Source organism: Notothenia rossii (genome assembly GCF_949606895.1).
Source record: "Notothenia rossii genome assembly, chromosome: 2".
NCBI lineage: Eukaryota > Metazoa > Chordata > Actinopteri > Perciformes > Nototheniidae > Notothenia > Notothenia rossii.
This window is the reverse complement of record NC_136904.1, coordinates 6,722,242-6,742,241: the sequence shown is the minus strand read 5'-3', so window position 1 is coordinate 6,742,241 and position 20,000 is coordinate 6,722,242. Positions and strand designations below refer to the sequence as shown.

Below are 20,000 nucleotides of genomic sequence, written 5' to 3'. Positions count from 1 at the left end.
ACAAATAAAAAGCCAAAAATATTCCAAGTGAGCCACGATGGAAACATTTTGAAGAACAAATCTGTAATATCTCCGAACTTATCTTCAGTCTGCTCATACCTCAGATTTGCTGTTTCCTCCTGGTAGCTGATGATTTCCTTTTCAGGTGATTGTCCATAAGTTTGCATGTTTACAGTTTGCTGGAGTTTCTCCATCTTCTGCTGTAATAAAATAAAAGTAGTCAGTCACATAAGTGGTACATCTTCAAAGGAAACATTTCCTCAAACTGATTACACCGACACAAGATAGTTTGCATAGCAACACAAATGACCATGCAAACCAAAGCAATGGTGTTTAAAGTCAAAATGAGCCTGCATGCTTTCCACAAAATGAAACACGGCAGAGAGGAAGCAGGCAGCAGCCAAACTCAGATCGCAGCTGAGGACTTACCGGCGCTTCCCTCTCACTCTGCAGGACACTTCCTTTAGATCGATCCACACCGACGCTCTCTGGGCTTGACCCTTGCCTCGACTCCACCTCTTTTCTGGCGCTGGTCAAATCATCCATCAGCCGCTCGCGATCGTTCTGCAGGCTGGCCATAGATCTGGAGAACGCCGACAGCTGCCTGCTGAAGGTGCTATTCTCCTGCACCACTTGCTTAAAGTCCCTTTCCTTCTCGGACAACTCCTTCGACAGATCATCCAACAACTTGCTGAGCTCTGCGTGCGCGTCTTTGTTCTCCAAAGCTTTTAACTTCTGAACTATGATGTCCCTCTCTTTGCCGACCATGGCCAGGTCGGAGGTGGCGTCCTGCAGACTGCGCTCCATGTTGTTCAAAGCCGCCTGAGTCTCTCTGAGTTCTTCATCGTATCTGTTCCTCAGGACTTTGAAGTCTTCGATGAGCTGGTCTCTGTCGTCCTGCAGAGCGACCATGGCTTTGACCATGGACTCATTCTGAGCCTTGGTGTTTTTGCTTTGTGTTTTAGCCTCCGATAGCTGCTGCTCCATTGCCAAGAGATCTTTCGCGAGGTCGGCGACTCGTCCATCGGCCGTCTCTCGCTCGTTTCTCATCAGCACCACCTCGCGCTCGAAGGCATCCAGCTCACTGTTGTATTTGTCCTCAGCTTCACCGAGGCTTTTCTCCGTTTCTTTTTCCAACAGCTGCATTTTCTGCTTGAGCTCGTCATTGAGGAGTTTCTGAGAGAGACCTCTCTGCTGGAGGTCATTACATTCAGCTGCTTTGGCTGCCACTGCTTCCTGCAAGTCATTAATCACTTTGCCTTTATTCGTCGAGACTTTTTCCTTTTTAAGGGTAACAACATCAGCTTCAAGGTTTGAAACATGAGCTGTTAGCTTCAAGGTCTCTGCTTTAAAAGTGTTGCTTGCTTCTTCTTCCTTTTGAAGTTCCAACTGAGACGCTCTTTGCTGTTTTTCTGCTGCCGCCTTTTGGCTCTCGAGGTCTTTGATCACATCCTGTTGCTTCTTTAGCAGGATCTTCAGCTGGTTGTCCTTCAGGAATAAAACCTGGTTCAGATCTTCTCTGTAGCGCACCAGCTGTGCCCTGAGCATAGCGTTCTCAGAGTTGAGATCATCCATTTGGTGCAACAGCTTCCTTATTTCATGTTTAAGGCCTTTGGTGGCGCCACCTTCTCCGTCAGCAGAGCCGTCTTTACCCATGAAACTTAACTGACTCTTTGCTTCAAGTATTCTGTATTCTGACATCAATCGCTCCCGTTCACTCTGTAAAGACGCCATTGAGTTTTTAAAGGACTCCATCTTAGCAGCCATCTGCTCTTTTTCCTGGCTAGACTTGGTAACTTGGATTTGCAGACTTTTCACCTTTGCTTCAAGACCTCTCAACACTTGGTCAGCTTGTTCTCTCTGGTAGCGTGAAGAGGTTAAGCGGTCCTCATAAAGCGCGACCTGGGTACGATGATTGGTCTGGAGCTGTTCTAGATATCCTGACATCTGTCCATCTTTACACGACAGTAAGGAGGAGATCTCAGTGTCTTTGCTATGCAGGAGTGTTTTCAGTTGCAGTGAAAGTCCCTCTTGCTTCTCGAAGTCAGCTTGGACTTTGTCATTCTCAGACTGTAAAAGCAGCAGCTGAGCATCTGAGTCTTCGTTTAACTTCTCTAATTGTTGGAGATTCAGCCGCATTAGAGAAATGATACCTTCTTTGTCTGCCAGTTCTCGGTTCAGAACGTTTTTATCTTTTTCTAATCGATCGGCGTGTGCACCCAGTTCCCTAACCTGCACATCCATGAGCTCTGCAGTCTCACTCAATTCAGCGTTGCTCGCGCTCATGATGAACAGCTGTCTCTGCTGAGCGGCGGCGGCCATAGAGTATTCATTGAGAGTCCTCTCCAGTCGGGACTTGGTCACTCGGACCTCATTCATCTCTTTATCTTTCACTCTCATGTCATCCAGGAATCGTTTGATCACGAAACCCTGTTCCAGGAGCTGGTTGTCTTTCTCGTGTAACGTCTCTTGGTACAAATCGTTCCACAGTTTGGAAGCATCTGCTCCCTGAGGAGTGGCAGATAAAGCCGAGAGCTTCGCCTCATCCGTCTCCGCTGATCTTTTGAAAGTGTTTATCTGCAGGTGTTGAGAGTCCAGCTGCTGCCTCAGTTCATTCACCTTCTGACTTTCTTTCTCCGTTAACTCCTTAAGGTCGTCAATCTGTTGCTGTAACACGACTTCATTCTCCATGTAGGAATTGTATTGCATCTCATCTATACGCTGTTGTCTTTTCTCTATGAGCTGATCCTCAAGCTTTTTACTTTCCTCTGACATGTCCAGAGCCAGCTGATCTCTTTCAGACTCGACACTCAACATCTTTGCTGCGGCCTCCTGGAGGAGGTTCGTGTGCGTTATCAGCTCAGCTTCAACTTGTTTACTTCTCTCCTCTAACACCGCCATTTTCTCAGAGCTTTTCTTCACTTCTTTCTCAGACTGTTCACAGGCTGACCGAGATGTCTTCAGAGCCCTCTCTAGATCTAGAATCAGTTCCTGGTATTTGATGCAGTTATGCTGAAGCTGATTGATCTCCTGATGCTTTTCTTTGAGAAGCTCTTGCAGTTCTTTCTTCACATTTTTGGTGCCTTCACTGCCTCGCTGAACCGTCTTCAGCTTCTCCTCAAACTCCCGGACTAACTTCAGCTGCTCCTGTTCTTTCTCTTGGCGAACTTGACTGCTCATGTCTTTGCTGACGGCCAGCTGAGAGGACAGCTGCTTGTTCTGTGTTTGCAACACAGAGACCGACTCGGTCAGATCGTCAATCCTCTCAGTGTTCTTGAGGATCACGGTTTCCAAATATTCATTTTCATTTTTAACTTTGTCTGAAATGTCTTGAACATTTTCAAGCTCCTCCTGCAGAAGTGACTTATCGTCCTCTAAGATCCTCACCTTCTCATTCAGGCTGATCGTTTCTCGACTGTGTCTGTTGATTATGTCTTTGAGCTCTTTAATGGCATCATCTTTGTGTCCCAGTTGAGCTTCCTGATCATTCTGTATCGACTCAATTCTTCCAGAAAGCTTTTGCTTCTCTTTCAGTAACAAGTTGTACATTTCCAACTGAGCACCGAGTTCTGTTTTCTGGGATTCAATCTGGGCTGTCAGTGAGTTATTCAAACTCAGAGCTTCATCAAGTTTTAGTTGCATGTTGTTTGAGTAGTCATTTGATTTGGAGTGCTTCACTTCCAATGAACAGCTGGCTTCTTCAAGCTTTTCTGACAATTGGTTATTTTCAACCTCAAACTCAGTGAGCTTCTCTTTGAGTCGGCACATCTCGGTCTCCAATTGCTGATCTTTTTCAGTCGTCTCGCACGTCGCCATTTTGTGGTTTTCTTCAAGCTCAGTCAGCTCTTTTCTTATTTTCTGATTCTCATCCTCCAGCTCCTCAATCTTCTGCCGTTTCTGTTTGGAAAATATGTGCATCTTGTCTTTAATTCTTCCATTTTCTTCTTCCATCTCTCTAGCTTGCTTTTCCAGAATCTCCATCTCAGATTCATGTTTGTGGATTTTCCTGAGGGCTTCCTGCCTCTCTCTTTTAGCCCCTTCCAAAAGCTGTCTCATCTTGTCCATTTCACTGCTCACATTTTCATAGGCTTGTAAAAGAGATTCGTACTCTTGTTTCAGCTCGGCGTGTTTCGACTTCCACTTGGTAAGCTCGTCTGTTTGAGAGTCTTTCAGAGATTCCAGCTGGCAGGAGAAAGCCTGTTTCTGCTGTGTGATGTTTTCGATGGTTAGCTTCAAGCTTTCACAGGCTGCGGATAAACTGCGATTATCCTTTAAGATGCCGTCAGCGTCAGTCCTGAGCCCGTCTCTCTGCTTGTTCAGGGATGACACAGAGCTTTCCAAGTCCGTATTTTGTTGCTTTAACTTCAGCACTGATGCCTCCAGAGTGAAGTAGTCGGCTTCTTGAGCTGCATGTTTGTCTGACAGCTTTTCCACTTCCTCCTTTAGCATCGCAGTTTCCTTCAAGAGTTCTTTTCTGGAAAGTAAAGCTGCTTGAAGTTTCCTGGTTAGGAGAGCAACTTTGCTTTGGTTGTCCTGATTATTCATTTTGCCGCCATTGTCTCGAGATTTCTGAAACTCATCAGACTCTGTTCTCATCTTTTCAATGGTGGTTTCATTGATTTTCATTTGTTGTTTTAATTGCAGTTCAAGTGCAGCAACTAGTTCTTCCTTTTCCGAAACTTGAGCCTGAGAAACGAGCAAGGCATCATCTCTCTCCTTTAGTTTCACCTCAAAGTTTTCAGCACTTTTGCAAGACAAGCTTACGACTTCTTCGTTAACATCGGCACACATGTCAGGCGTGTTCTGATGTAGCTGCTCATTCACTTTCTCCTTTAGTTGCTTATCCAGGGTGGTAACCTCATTTCGGAGCTCATCAATTAATCTGTAAGCGTTTTCTATTTCTTGCTTCAACAAATCCAAATGTGATTGTTTTTCAGTGCAATGAAGTTGTGCTTCTTCAAGCTGAGTCACTGAGTCACTGAGCTGCTGCTGTGTTTCTGCTAAAGTCTTTTGGACGTTTGAAACTTCTGAGGATTTCTGTGAAACTAAATCAACTGTTGTCTCGAGTTCCACTTTCAACGTATTACTTTTCTCCAAAAGAGCCTTGTTCTCCTCCATCAAAAGTAGATATTTTCCTTCCTCTGCGTGCATGCGTTCCTCCAGTGCAGACTCAGCGATGCTCAGACGGGTCTCCAGAGATGTATTTTCATTAAATAAAGCTTGCTTCTCCTGTTGGCTCTGCAGCTCAGCAACTCTCATTGTTTCCAGATATTTCTCAACTTCTTCTGTTTTCTCTGTTACTTCTGCCTGAGCTTTCTTTAAGTCAATCTCGACCTTGAGAAGTTGTGATTTCAAAGCACCTGCATCTTGGTCCACTTCCACTCGAGCCTCTTCTTTTCTGGCCATCTCAAGAGACATACTCTCACATTTGGATTGAACCTGTTCCAGCTCTTTCTGCAGGTTTGAAAGAGAATGGCACTGGCTCTCTTTCTCCGCCAGAGTCATCTTGAGACCGTGGAGAGTTTGATCCCTCTCCTCGACAAGCTGTCTTAAGGTTTCAAGCTCATCTCGATCAGACAAAGAGTTATCACGGAGCGTCTCCAGTTCCCTGACCTTCTCGTCGAAGTCTAACTGGACGGCGTTTAACTCATTGGTCTGCTGACAGCGCTGCTCCAGGAGAGTCTTGTAGTCGTCTTTCAGTTCGGCTAGCTCTCGAGTTAATTTACTTTCACTTTCTTGAGCTTTCTTCAGGGTCTCTTTGCGTGCCAGCAAGGCAGCCTGAGCCTTTCTCTGTAGCTTTGCCTTTTCAAGCTTGATTTGAGCAAGCTCATTCTCTAAATCAGCAGCAGTAGATGTGGAGGACGATCTAACCTTTATCTCATCTTGATAGCTCTTTATTTCATTTTGAAGGTCTTCTAATGTTTGCGCCCAGCTGTTCTTCTCTTGGTCGAATGCTTCCTCTCTCTCAGAAGCAGTGGACTGCAGCTTCTCCAGCAAAGAGCTTTTCTCATTCAGCGTTTGCAAAGTTTCTGATAAACAAACTTCTTTCTCGTCGAGTGTGGCTTTCAAGACTTGTTTTTCCGACTGTAAAAGTTCCACAAGTCTTTCGCTTCCGCGTTTGTGTTCAAGAATCTCTCCTTCTTTCTCAAGAAGTCTCTTTTCAAGAACTGACACGTGTTCTTCATATATCTGAGCAGACGCCTGGACTTGATTATTTACTTCCTGTAATTTATCCTGTAAAAGTGAAACCTCCGTTTTATTGTTCTCACTCTCTTCTTTCTGGCTTTCGTATCGCTCGATTTTCTTCATCAGATCCTTCCTCACGACGAGAGCAGCTTGGAGCTTCTTCTTCGCTGCGTCTTTCTCTTTCGACACCTTGGCTAGTTCGCTCTTCAGATCGTCGTTTTTCTTAATCAGCTCGATCTTCTCTGCACTCATGCTTTCTATTTCACTGTGAGAGCTTGACATCTGTTCCTCTAACTGCTGAGACATCTCTTCAAGCTTCTTCGTGGAGGCGTTGTGTTCCTGCTCCATGCTTTCCAATTGTGCCGTTAGAGATGACTGTTCCTCACCGAGTCTCACCCTTTCCTTTGAGGCTGATTCTATGAGTTGGGCGATGGATGCGTCTTTATCCCTTAACTGCTGACTGAGTCCAGCGAGAAGCTCCTGCTGCTGACTCATCTGAATGCTCAAACAGTTGATCTGCTCGTATTTCTCTTGTGATTCAAAGTGTAGAGACGAGTGTTTGACAGAAGCTTCTTTCACTTTCTCCGACTCAGCGTTGAGCCTCGTCTGTAGATGCTCGACCATCTCTTGCAAAAGTGACATTTGTTGACCCTTTTCATCATTACTCCTCTCTCCTTTCTCAAGAGTGTTCTGGGTGTTTTGTAATTGTGTCACGGTTTTATCCAACTCGTGTTTCAGAGCAGCTACCTCCAACTGGTGGCTTTCTTGTAATTGTGTAATCATGTCCTTTAAAGAGGCCTTTTCTGTCCCTAAATCTGCAGATCCTTTCGCTAACAAATCTGTGTTAGTACCATTCCTGATCACTACAAGTTTGTGTAACTCATGTTCTGCCGCTTTTAGAGCCTGTTGCAAATTATCGTTGTCATTATCCTTTTCCTGGAACGAAGCTAAAACCTTCTCCAGTTGGACCCTGGACGCTGCTGCCTCCAGCTCTTTGGCGCGCAGTTGATCGGACCCCTGCCTGATCGCAGATGAAGCCTCTGCTAGTTTCTCCTGCAGACTGTCCAGGTCTCCTTTCAGAGCATTAACTTTAACATCTTTAGACTTCATTTCATTTTCAACACTTTGCAATTGTTCTGCGAGTATGTTCCTATCCTGTTTCTCTTTATCCAAAACTAAGAGCCACTCTTGCTCAGAATCCTGCAGAATTTGCTCTATCCTGTGAATGTTTTCTTTTAATTGAGAAACTTCCTCATCTTTGGCACTAACCTTGGCTTGAAGGCTCTCCTTCTCGGACGTCATTTTCTCCTTTGTGCTGCTGGACTGCTGCTCCATTTGAACCCGGGAGGCCAATATTTGATGATGACTCCTTTCCAGCCCCTCCTTCTCTGCTAGATGTTTCCTAACCTCCTCCTGCAAATGTGTGTTTTCATGACTGACGGCCGTGAGAAGCTTCTGGTGCTCGTTCTTTGAGAAACTAATCTCCTCATTTAGTCTCTTATTCTGCTGTTCTAGTTTCTGCATTTCCGACACCAGCTGAGATGCGTGTTTGGCCTGCGATGTGTACTGACTGTTAATCGCATGGAGAGCCATTTCCCTCTGCTCAACGTTTTCTGTGAGAGCATTCATCTGTGCCACGACTTGAAGATGTTGTGATTTGAGTCTGTCTATTTCCACGGTCAGCAGTGAAACGCTTGCTTGATGAGAAGCAAAGGCCTCGTCCTTTTCGTTTGACAGAATGGAGTTCAACTCTTCTGTTTTCTGGAGTTTGTGATGCGTCTCAGATAAATCATTTCTCAGAGTTTCTATCATCGTCTTTGCCGTCTGATGTTCGTTACTGATGTCGTCCAATAACCTCCGAAGGTTTAACAGCTCATCGGTCCTTTGGGACACTTGCTGTCTCACATCCTGCATCTCCTCTAAGTTAGCTGCATACTTCTCTTGTAGGTTGTTAAAGGCACTTTGTGTTTCTTCTGCTGATTGTCTGAGGTTTGCAGACTCGGTGGACAGCAGTTGGATTTGATTCTGTAGCTGTGACACCAAGTCTGTGCTTTCCATGAACTGAGATTTGAAGAGCAAAGCTTCATCGGATTTTCTCTGGATTTCCTGAAGGGACTTTGATTGTTCCTGAAGAGCGGACTCTTTTTTTCCCAATGCCTTTCTCAGATTTTTTGCTTCAGACATCTGAACTTGGAGGGTGCTGTTGAGCTTTGTGGTCGATTCCTCAAAGTGGGACATCTTTTCTTTCAAGCTCTCACACTCCACCTCTTTGGCTTGTAGATTTGAGTTGAGGTTTTCAACGGCAGCTGAAGAACTACTTTGATATTCAAGACTTGATTGTTCTTTTTTCTCCAAAGTAGTTTTCAGGATAGAAGACTCTGAAGAAAGACTATCGACTTCGCCTCTGAGTCCAAACACAGATTCTTCAAGCTCTGAAACCTTTGCTTTTAAACTGACATTGTTGTCTTCGTTCCGTTTCAGCTGCTCCTGCTGCTCACTGATCCTACTGTTGAGTTTCTGGATCAAATCATGTTTTTCTTGCATTTCCAAATTAAGCCTATCTTTTTCAGAGTCTACAGTTTTAAGTTTGTTGTCCACATCACCGACGGCTGTTTTGAAATGCGTCACCTCGTCCTGTGCTTTGGACAACTCTGCCACTGTTTTCTGAAATTCAGATTTCAATCTTGTATTCTGCTCATTCAGTGCTTGAATGTTATCGTTCAAATCGATGACCTCTGCTTTCCTCTGCTCCTCTTTCAGACCGTTTTCTGCAGTGAGTTTCTCTACCGCACTCTTTAGGTTTGTAATCTCAACCTCTGCCTCTGCAGCGCTCTGGTTCATGGCACCGAGCTGACCGCTGAGCGAGATCACCGACTCGCTTCGTTTGTCCAGCTCGTCTTTCTGGTTATGTAAAGTCTTTTCTTTTTGCTCCATCTGCTGTTTCGCCTCCGAGCACTCTTGCCTGAGTGACTCGAGCTCACCCTGCATCTGTGATATCAAGGCTTTCTGTTGCACAACTTCATTCTGATAGAAACTACTCTCCTCTGCTTTCTGCTGCAACATCTTGTCTTTCTCCATCAGCCCTGACTTGAGGACAGATCCTTGTTCCTGAAGCATTGATATCGTATCCTGAAGTTGCAGCAGTTGGTCCTGCTGAGCGCCCGACTGTGAACTTTGCTGAACGACTTGCTTCTTAAAGGCATCGAGTTGCTTTTCTAGACTTTCAAGTTGTCCTTCTCTCTGCCTTAACGTTTTCAACAGATTGGCACATTCACTCGTTTTCTCCAGCAAACCTGCGGAGTTCGACGTTTCGCTTTCCCGCAGGATCTTTTTCAATTCATCTCCTGCAACAGTAAGCATCTCCTTTTCATTCAACACCTCTTCAATAATCTTCTGCTTCTCCGAGATTTGACTTTCAAGCCCAGAGTTTTGTTCTTGGAGGGACTTCCTCTCAGTGGCTAGCTCAGAAACAGATTTGGTGTTCTGCGCTAACTCCTTTTGTAGTCTCTGATTGTTTTCTGTTAGGCTGCTAATCTGTACGCTAAAACTGGAGTTCTGTTCGAGAGTCGCTTTAAGGCGTCCATCAAGTTCAGATAGAAGTTGTGTTTGCTGAGAAAGCTGCATTTCTCTGCTTTCGCAAGCGGCACGGAGTTGCTGGTTTTCCTCACGTATTGCCTGGATGTTGCCGTTTAAGATAGCTACCTCCATTTGCCTGCGTTCAGCTTCAGCTTCGAGCTGTCCGGACTTTTCTTCCAGGACACGGATTTGTTCACTCAGAGACTTAACAGATTTGTTAGCATCGTTGACTTTGTCTTTTTGTTTTTGACACTGCTGCGTCATTTTTTTCAACATCCCTTCTTTCTCTTCAATCTGCGTGCGAAGCTTTAAGTGGTCCACATTTTGAGATTCAGCTTCTGCTTGTAGCTTAGACACAATATCTTTCTGTTGCGTAATTTCACTCTGCAAACTGTCGTACCCTTCCTGTTTCTCTTGTAATATCGTATCCTTCTCCATTAAGCCAGACTTCAGACCTTTCTCCTGTTCTCGCAGCAGAGAAACCGTTTCCTGAAGTTGTGTTTGCTGGTTTTCTTGGGTTTCTCTCTGCGCTCGATGCTCTATTACAACCTGGTCTTTTTCTGCCATGTCCTGCTGAAGCTGCTCTACCTTAGAAGATACACGTTGTACTTCTTCCTGCAGACGTGTCACCTTGTCCTCCCTTTCCCTGAGTAACTGGCTGAGATTACTACATTCATTCGTTTTCGCCAGGAGGACCTCTGAGGTTGAGTTCGTGCTTTGCTCAAGAACTTTATTCAACTCATTGCTGCGATGAGTCAAATCCTCTTTAGCTCTTTGTAGCTCTTCAATTATTGCGTTGTTTTGTGAATGCTGAGTTTCCAATGTGGATACTTTGGCTTGCAAGGAATCCTTTTCGAGTGAGACTTCGGAAATACTTTTTACGCTTTCCGTTACTTCCATTTCAAGTCTCTCTTTCTCTTTCGTAAGGCAATCTACCCGCTTCTCAAGACTGCTGTTGAGTTCAAGAGCAGACGTGACCTTTCCATTAAGTTCATTTGCACTCTGCTTCTGTAGCTCCAGCTCCTCTGTTAGTCCTTTGAGTTTATCTTGCAGCTGCTTTTTCTCCGTCTTCATGGTTTTTAATAGACCTCTGAGTTTGGAGATATTTTCAGATTTGCTTTCGAGTTCATTGCTCAGTTTCTCCTTTTCTGAGTCGCGGTTTTGCATCTCAGTGTTGAAGTTCTGCCTCTCCTCCTCAGCCTGATTATCAGTGGTCTTCAGTTGGTTTTCCAGTGTTGCTATGGTTTCCAGTTTCTCCTGTATGTCCTTTTTGATGTGCTCCTCACTCTGTACCTGCACCTCTAACTGTTTGGACAGCGTCTGCATTTCGTGATTGTATTTCTCCACCTGAGCCAAGAGTTTGTTCTGTTCCTCCTTGGACGATTTCAGCTCTTCCTCATACTTTTGCTCCTTGTCATTAAGCTGCTGCTGTATCTGCTCACTGCTGGTGTTTTGGTCCTTGAGCTGCAGAAGGAGTGCTTCTGATTCCTGCTGCTTTTGTGTGGATAAAGTCAGCTGCTCCTTTAGTGAAGCGATATGCGTTTCACATTCAGTAAGATGGTTACGCTGGCTCACGATCTGTTTCTGGATCTCCCCTCGAAGCTCCTGAATTGTCATCTTGTCTTCTTCAGTTTGCTTTATCAGATGTTCCACCTCCGTCACCTTACACTCGCTTTCCTTTTTAGCGTTGAGCAACTCCATCTCAGTGTCTTTGAGTTTCTCCACCAGCTCTGTGATCTTTCCATCCAGATCTTTCTGCTCTGAAGTCTGCGACTCTCTGAGAATCATGGCTTCCCGCTCTACTTTACTCAGAGCAGTTTCCACACGGACCAGGGTCTCGTCTTTGAGTTTGATGTCTCGCTTCATCATCGTGACCTGCTCCGCGTACTCCGCCATGTTACCGGAGAGCGTTGATATCTCTTCGTCCTTCTCCAACACGACATCTTTGAGTCTGTCGATTTCCCGCTCACAGCTCTGAAGGTCATGAATGAGTTGGGCTCGTTCTTCTAAGTGGGAGGAATTTAGTTTGTCCAGCTCCTCGTTGGTCTGATCGAGCTCAGATTGTAGAGTTTCGATGGTGACTTCCTGCTTTTGGGCCTGAAATGAGGAGATGAAAAGAGTGATGTGAGGCAAGAGGATATTTATCACAAGTCTAAAGTGATACTTGATTAGCTCATATCACATATTGTTTATGGTAGTGTCAAGAAGTAATTCATAAATGTTCATGTATGAAATTTAATGCAATGAACAGATAAAGGTTGCTCAGAAGCATGGACGGTTATTGTAACAGAATATAAACAATACAAAATCACCAAAAACAGATACTTAACGACCAAAAAGAGTTACGAAAATGACCATGAGAGATACTAAACAACATAACAAAAGAAATGCTGTATATAAAATGGTCCAAAAGAAATTTTTTTACCAAAATGCGATTAAAAAAAAAAAAAAAAACGGATTGATATTCTCATTTATAAAATCTCACCTTCTCCTTTAGCACGCTCAGCTTCTGAGTGACGTCAATCACTTCTGACTTCAGCTCTGAGCACTGTTTCTCTGAGACGCTGCACTTCTGAGAAACATTCTCCAGCTACGGGACAAAACACAAGAAATACACAATTACATTCAGCTCAATATTGAAATGTGACACAGAAATAAGGGGTCGGAACGTACGGCGAGCTCAGTCTGGAGGAGCTTGTCTGAAACGTCTTTGTACTGAGTTTCTTTGTCACTCAGAGATTCTCGCAGGCCGTTGATGAGCTCCAGTTTCTCCGACGTCTTGGCCAGCGTGTTCTCCTTCTCGATGAGGGAGCTTTCCAGACACTCCTGCGTGTTGCTCAGCCTGAAAAACACCATCATAGTGACTCTGATAACACTTCAAGAGTAACTTCAAGACAAAACTTTAAAAAGTGTTTATGAAACTCACTAATATATACATTTTGACATATTTACTGTATATGTTTTGCATAATTCTGCACATTTTTATTTATGTGATAACATGAAAGAAAAGGCAATCAATCAATCAATCAAACTATGTGCTCAGATATATTTCAATGTAGGAAAAGGAAGTAAGCGTGATTTTGTGCAGAGAGTAATGTTTTCTCTCAGTGATTGTGCCGTCATGTTAAATGTTTGTTGTTTGTTTTACAGTTTGTTCTCCGAAGCCTGAGCCCTGAAAGTGAGCAGACAGCAGGTTCATGGAGCAGCCCTCGGACATCAGGAGGGAGTGATCAGGGATGTTTTCCTGCCATTAGCATCCTGAATAAAAGGATTTCCACGGGTGTGGCTAAAGCAAATCAAGATTTAAATGGGGTAAATGTGGAAAGTCTAACTGGGGCCTTTTATTTTACACCACCAGTGTCCCCCCCCTCAGCGGCAGCCGCAGTGGAAGTTGTATTGTGTAATGATGTTACACATGGAGCTGCCGTGATGAAAGTTACATTTCAGACTTAATCTGACCATTAAAGCATTATCGTATCATATCGTATCGTATACGTAGCTTACCCTTTGAGCTGCTCGTTGAGGCTGCTCACCAGCAGCTGATGTTTCTCTGCGTCTCGGCTCTGTTGACTCCGGACGCTGGACAGCTGGCTCTGAAGTCTCTCCGACTCGTTCTGAGGTGGCAGAAAAACACACATGAATATGCAAAGATTTGATAAAAAGCAACGGAGAAAAGACTCACTGCACACAGAGCAGGAAGACGAGAGGAGCTGCGTGATTCAAACTCACTGCTGTTGACATTAGGGCTGCAACATTTAGAAAAAATAACTAATTGTGATTATATTGACTGATTTATTAAGTCTGTAGAATATTGTTCGTAGGCCAGGACTTTTCTGCAGTTCTACAATTCCTCATTCAGATATTTTCAGATACTTTGCCTTCACCAAATGTTCCTTTACTGCGATTAGGATGTTGTTAGACCATATGTGATAAACAGATTAATTGATTGAGCAGCCCTAATTGATAACAGAATATTTCAAATCCATTTTCCCCATTTATGTGGAAATAATAAACTTTTTAATTCAAAGTGAGGAGGGCAATGTGAATAAGGACACCCGGTGAGTCTGTGACTTCATATTATTTTGAAAGTCAGAAGGTGTCCACGATTAAACGACACACCACACCGTCACCGCTCTCCAGCGCACACACACACAAGAGAGGCCACACACACCTGAGGGAACCAATATGGCTGCTCATCTTCATCTACATCAAACGTCACCTGTGTTAGAAGGGTTTGTTACAAACTCCTAGTCCTCAGGAAAACATGCAGTTCAGTTTCCTCACGAGGCGAGTCAGGATTAAGAGTTAGATTTCACAGTGAGAGAGAATATTTAAAGCTCCCCCATTATACTGTTTCTCATCAATATATTATAGGTCTCAGATATATCCAGAACCTGTCTCTGATTGGCTGAAACACCAAACAGAGCATTGCAGCATTACCCATAATCCCCTCTGTTTCAGCGCTGTTTCCAAAGTGCTGATTCTCTGTCTGTTACTTTAGATGAAAATAAGGAGCCCCTCCCCACGCCCCTCTGAGAGAGATTTAGTTACAAAGAACTCAATGGTGCTCTAGGAGGAGATTCAGTTGATAAGGGGGGGGGGGGTGGGGTTACCTTGGTTGCTGATTGGCTAATGGTTACACAAGACAACACATCGTTATGACATCATAAAGTGGCCAAAATCTGATCAGCTCATTTTCAGACAGGTTTTTATAGAAATGGATCAGGACAAAAAGAGAGAGAATCTTTGTTCCTGAAACTTTCAGAGTCTCTTCACACAGAGGGGACACATGTTGATGTAGAAGAGACATGGAGAAGAGGGGACACATGTTGATGTAGAAGAGACATGAAGAAGAGGGGACACATGTTGATGTAGAAAAGACATGAGGAAGAGGGGACACATGTTGATGTAGAAGAGACATGAAGAAGAGGGGACACATGTGGATGTAGAAGAGACATGAAGAAGAGGGGACACATGTTGATGTAGAAGAGACATGAAGAACAGGGGACACATGTTGATGTAGAAGAGACATTAAGAAGAGGGGACACATGTTGATGTAGAAGAGACATGAAGAAGAGGGGACACATGTTGATGTAGAAGAGACATGAAGAAGAGGGGACACATGTTGATGTAGAAGAGACATGAAGAAGAGGGGACACATGTTGATGTAGAAGAGACATGAAGAAGAGGGGACACATGTTGATGTAGAAGAGACGTGAAGAAGAGGGGACACATGTTGATGTAGAAGAGACATGAAGGAGAGGGGACACATGTTGATGTAGAAGAGACATGGAGAAGAGGGGACACATGTTGATGTAGAAGAGACATGAAGAAGAGGGGACACATGTTGATGTAGAAGAGACATGAAGAAGAGGGGACACATGTTGATGTAGAAGAGACATGGAGAAGAGGGGACACATGTTGATGAAGAAGAGATATGAAGAAGAGGGGACACATGTTGATGAAGAAGAGATATGAAGAAGAGGGGAAACATGTTGATGTAGAAGAGACATGAAGAAGAGGGGACACATGTTGATGTAGAAGAGACATGAAGAAGAGGGGACACATGTTGATGAAGAAGAGATATGAAGAAGAGGGGAAACATGTTGATGTAGAAGAGACATGAAGAAGAGGGGACACATGTTGATGTATAAGAGACATGAAGAAGAGGGGACACATGTTGATGTAGAAGAGACATGAAGAAGAGGGGACACATGTTGATGTAGTAAAGACATGGAGAAGAGGGGACACATATTGATGTAGAAGAGACATGAAGAAGAGGGGACACATGTTGATGTAGAAGAGACATGAAGAAGAGGGGACACATGTTGATGTAGAAGAGACATGAAGAAGAGGGGACACATATTGATGTAGAAGAGACATGAAGAAGAGGGGACACATGTTGATGTAGTAAAGACATGGAGAAGAGGGGACACATGTTGATGTAGAAGAGACATGAAGAAGAGGGGACACATGTTGATGAAGAAGAGGGGACACATGTTGATGTAGAAGAGACATGAAGAAGAGGGGACACATGCTGATGTAGAAGAGACATGGAGAAGTGGAGTTTGCATGATAGGAGACCTTTAACGTTCTGGAGGCTGAGGTTACCTGAAGCGTCTCGATGCGAGCCTGCAGCTGCAGTCGGTCCTCCAGATGTTGGCAGCGCTCCTCCAGACTCAGGATCTGCTCCTGCAGCTGGTTCCTCTCCAGCTCCAGCTCCTCCACGACGGAGCGCAGACCGTCTGCAGGCATCAGAGCAAAGGTGTGAGGGATGAGACGTAAAAGAAAACAAATCAGAGAAAGGCCTTTAATGGGGAGGTAGAGTTAGCATGGATCTAAGAGGACACAATCAGCATCACGTGCATTTCCACTGCATCTTTTTGAGTCGCCACATTTTTCTATTATGACAGATTTTTGTACACATTTGTAGGGTGCTATTTAATGTAATCAAACATGACTTTAATTGGACAATGTTGAATTTTCCATCGTGCTGGATTAGTTTTATTTTTGACAAAAACAAAAGTCTTATCTGCTGATTCATCCAGAAAAACACTGTCTTTAATCACTGATAAATTATGCTAGGGCTGCAACACATTCAATTTTCTTTCTTACATGTCTTGTTTGATGTCTAGAGGTTTTTTTACTAACATTGAAAAATCCGTAATACAGAAAATTGATTGATAAGATAAAAGGAGTTATTTACTAAATCAACTTTAAATACAAGTTGTCTTTGTTCTTAATTATAGTAAATTACATTATTGTCCTCATGTTCCAAAATGTCGGGAAAAAGTGGGAAAAATCTACAGGAAAGATTGAGTGAGTGGGAAGTCATAGTCACAGGATGCAAAGTGTGAGGAAACTACATCTCTATTAAACATGGGGTCATTAAAAGATATTCTGAGTCAGGCGTTGATTAAAAGACAAGATGAGAAAGGCAATTCAAGAGTTCAAAGTTTTGCCGCAAACAATCAGAAAATACATCAGACAGATTTCCATTTGGAAACACAACTTCCAAAATTATAATTTTCATTTCAATTTGCTACATGCTGATTTATTTTTTGACTGCATGAACGGCAGAGGATTAAAAGACAACCAGCAGGATGAGAGGAAATGAAGGAAAAAAGAGTGAAACGTGCAAAACGATGAAAAACAAAACTTACCACGATGGGTGCACGTTGTCACCTACATATGATCTCACAACAATTCAATGCATTCAGTCGACCAATCCAAAAAAACACTAGCCAGCTCAACCAGCATGCACGTGTCCAAAGAAAAAACTTCAAATGATGGAAATGTAAAATGATGAATGAATGTGACTCTCGGTGTTACACCAATATTCCCAGAGTTAGTTTAATAAATGTTTCAAATTAGTTTCAATTGAATTTGTTAGGAGAAATAACACTTGTCCCAAAAATATGTAAAGCCCAATATAGATCACCCAGTTCTTAGTTCACAATATTGGCAGGTTAGATGAAGAACAAACAAAACCACCACAATTGCTCAATAGGGAATGGGAATCGCATTGCATTCTGGGACGTGGCGGCCATTTTTGAAAAAAGTATCATTAGATAATGGTCATCTGTCAGCTGTTTTTTATCCAAGATGATTGAAGTACACCCGAAATATAAATGTCTTTACAGAGAGAAACTCTCCACAGAGGAAGAGGAGTGTTATGATATGAATTTAAAGTTAATTAATTACACGTTTCTTATAAGTTATGAGAATAAAGGAGAGTACATAGTTACTGATGTTGGCGCCTCTCTGGTGTTTTGGTGGTTAGCGCCTACACCTGTTTTGAATTTAAAAGCTAACATTAGGCTATAAAGGAACTACAGCATGGTCACATGACTTCACCTCACCACCGCTAAGCTAAAGGAGGCTAATGTTGGGCTATATAGGAACTACAGCATGGTCACATGACTTCACCTCACCACCGCTAAGCTAAAGGAGGCTAATGTTGGGCTATATAGGAACTACAGCACAGTGACATGACTTCACCTCACCACCGCTAAGCTAAAGGTGGCTAATGTTGGGCTATATAGGAACTACAGCACAGTGACATGACTTCACCTCACCACCGCTAAGCTAAAGGAGGCTAATGTTAGGCTCTATAGGAACTACAGCACGGTGACATGACTTCACCTCACCACCGCTAAGCTAAAGGAGGCTAATGTTGGGCTATAAAGGAACTACAACACGGTCACATGACTTCACGTCACCACCGCTAAGCTAAAGGTGGCTGATGTTGGGCTATAAAGGAACTACAGCACGGTCACATGACTTCACCTCACCACCGCTTAGTTAAAGGAGGCTAATGTTGGGCTATATAGGAACTACAGCACGGTCACATGACTTCACTTCACCACCGCTAAGCTAAAGGTGGCTAATGTTTGGCTATAAAGGAACTACAGCACGGTCACATGACTTCACGTCTCCACCGCTAAGCTAAAGGAGGCTAATGTTGGGCTATAAAGGAACTACAGCACGGTCACATGACTTCACGTCTCCACCGCTAAGCTAAAGGAGGCTAATGTTGGGCTATAAAGGAACTACAACACGGTCACATGACTTCACGTCACCACCGCTAAGCTAAAGGAGGCTAATGTTGGGCTATATAGGAACTACAGCACGGTCACATGACTTCACATCACCATCGCTAAGCTAATGGCGGCTAATGTTGGGCTATATAGGAACTACAGCACGGTCACATGACTTCACATCACCACCGCTAAGCTAATGGCGGCTAATGTTGGGCTATATAGGAACTACAGCACGGTCACATGACTTCACGTCACCACCGCTAAGCTAAAGGAGGCTAATGTTGGGCTATATAGGAACTACAGCACGGTCACATGACTTCACGTCACCACCGCTAAGCTAAAGGAGGCTAATGTTAGGCTATATAGGAACTACAGCATGGTCACATGACTTCACATCACCACCGCTAAGCTAATGGCGGCTAATGTTGAGCATGATGACTTTTTGTCGTCTCATTTAGACTCTTGTTAGCAACCAACGTTTCGTTAACTGACATATTTTATGTTGTGGAAGAAAACGTTAACATTTCTTCAGCTTATGTTAACCACAGACCTTATATCAGGATAACAACCAAAAATACATCCAGAAAACCATTGATCTCCAGACCAGTTGACAGAAGGGCTAAAATCCTGACTAATAGCTGTTTTTCGACTAATTCCTGCACTACCCTTCCCATTCCCTATGAAGTAAGTTTGGAGTGTTATGGTGAAAACGACAAAATAACCCAAAGACACTTTATCCAGAGTAACGTGCGGATGTGTGCATGCCGGAGTAAACTGTCCAGCGGGTCTCACACCTGTGTCAGGAGAACTGAACTCGGGCCACCAACCTCCCATGTTCTCGCCCTCCATCTGGGTGGCGCTCTCCGAGGGGCCGCGAGGGTCCTGGAAGGGGGTCTGCCCGTCAAACTCAAAGTCCTCCTGCAAGAGGGAGACACTTGATTAATGCTCAAATTCAAGGCTTTTATTGTCATTTGTAAATAGCCACAGTGCAGTTATGACAATTACATTCTTAGGTCACAGGCTCCTCCCACAGTGCAACATAAACAAACAGTGAAAAAAAGCGTGAAAAAAAGGCAGAGTTGGAGAGCGGCAAAAGACACGGCAGCCCTCATCACCGGCGCCATCTTTATTCGAAGGCAGGCATTTTACGATATCTTTCTGGTTATCCATGTGTTCCCATGGATCTGTGTTTCTCTTTTGATTGTATTTTGTTGCTGCTATAACACCTGAATTTCCCTACAGGAATAAAAGAAAAGGTCCCTTTTATTTGATCTTATCATGCATTAAGTCAGGTCTGTCAATGCCGGAGAGAGAGAGGGCAAATTTTTTTTACCAATTACGTCCAAAACAAACTTAAGACACATTCATGCCCAAAGATGGTTCTTAATTTCTAATTCACTGTTTCTCAATTCCTGTTCTATGGCTCTCTCTGGCGTAAATTAAGGGACAACCATTGCACCATTTTGTAAGCATTTAACCCCTGTTCTCCATGTTCTGATTACGTTTTGTTATTCCTTTGTCTCCATGTCGCTCGTGTTATGCCAGAGCGAGAGAGAGAGAGAGAGCAAAAACATTGATCAATTACGTCCAGAACGTACGCCCAAACTTCACTGGTTCTCAATTCCTGTTCTCGATTCAAAGGCAAGGCAAGTTTATTTTTATAGCAGCTTTCAAAACAAGGCAATTCAAAGTGCT

General features: G+C 43.7%; 1 protein-coding gene across 5 annotated transcripts in view; it reads right to left on the bottom strand.

The window, feature by feature from the left end:
* The window catches only part of LOC307030149 (uncharacterized protein), a 58,174-nt gene that overhangs the window by 5,980 nt on the left and 32,194 nt on the right, over positions 1–20,000 (bottom strand). Inside the window, exons 16-22 of one of the 5 annotated variants that reach the window (XM_079666412.1) lie at positions 19,100–19,223; positions 15,874–16,007; positions 13,267–13,376; positions 12,436–12,604; positions 12,248–12,352; positions 7,456–11,859; positions 100–200 (exon numbers count right to left, since the gene is read on the bottom strand). In XM_079666412.1, the coding sequence (XP_079522538.1) occupies positions 100–200; positions 7,456–11,859; positions 12,248–12,352; positions 12,436–12,604; positions 13,267–13,376; positions 15,874–16,007; positions 19,100–19,223 (5,147 nt within the window). Of the gene's footprint in view, positions 1–99; positions 201–429; positions 7,426–7,455; positions 11,860–12,247; positions 12,353–12,435; positions 12,605–13,266; positions 13,377–15,873; positions 16,008–19,099; positions 19,224–20,000 lie in introns of those variants that run through there. The other 4 variants (XM_079666413.1, XM_079666414.1, XM_079666415.1 and 1 more) reach the window with 4 other exon arrangements.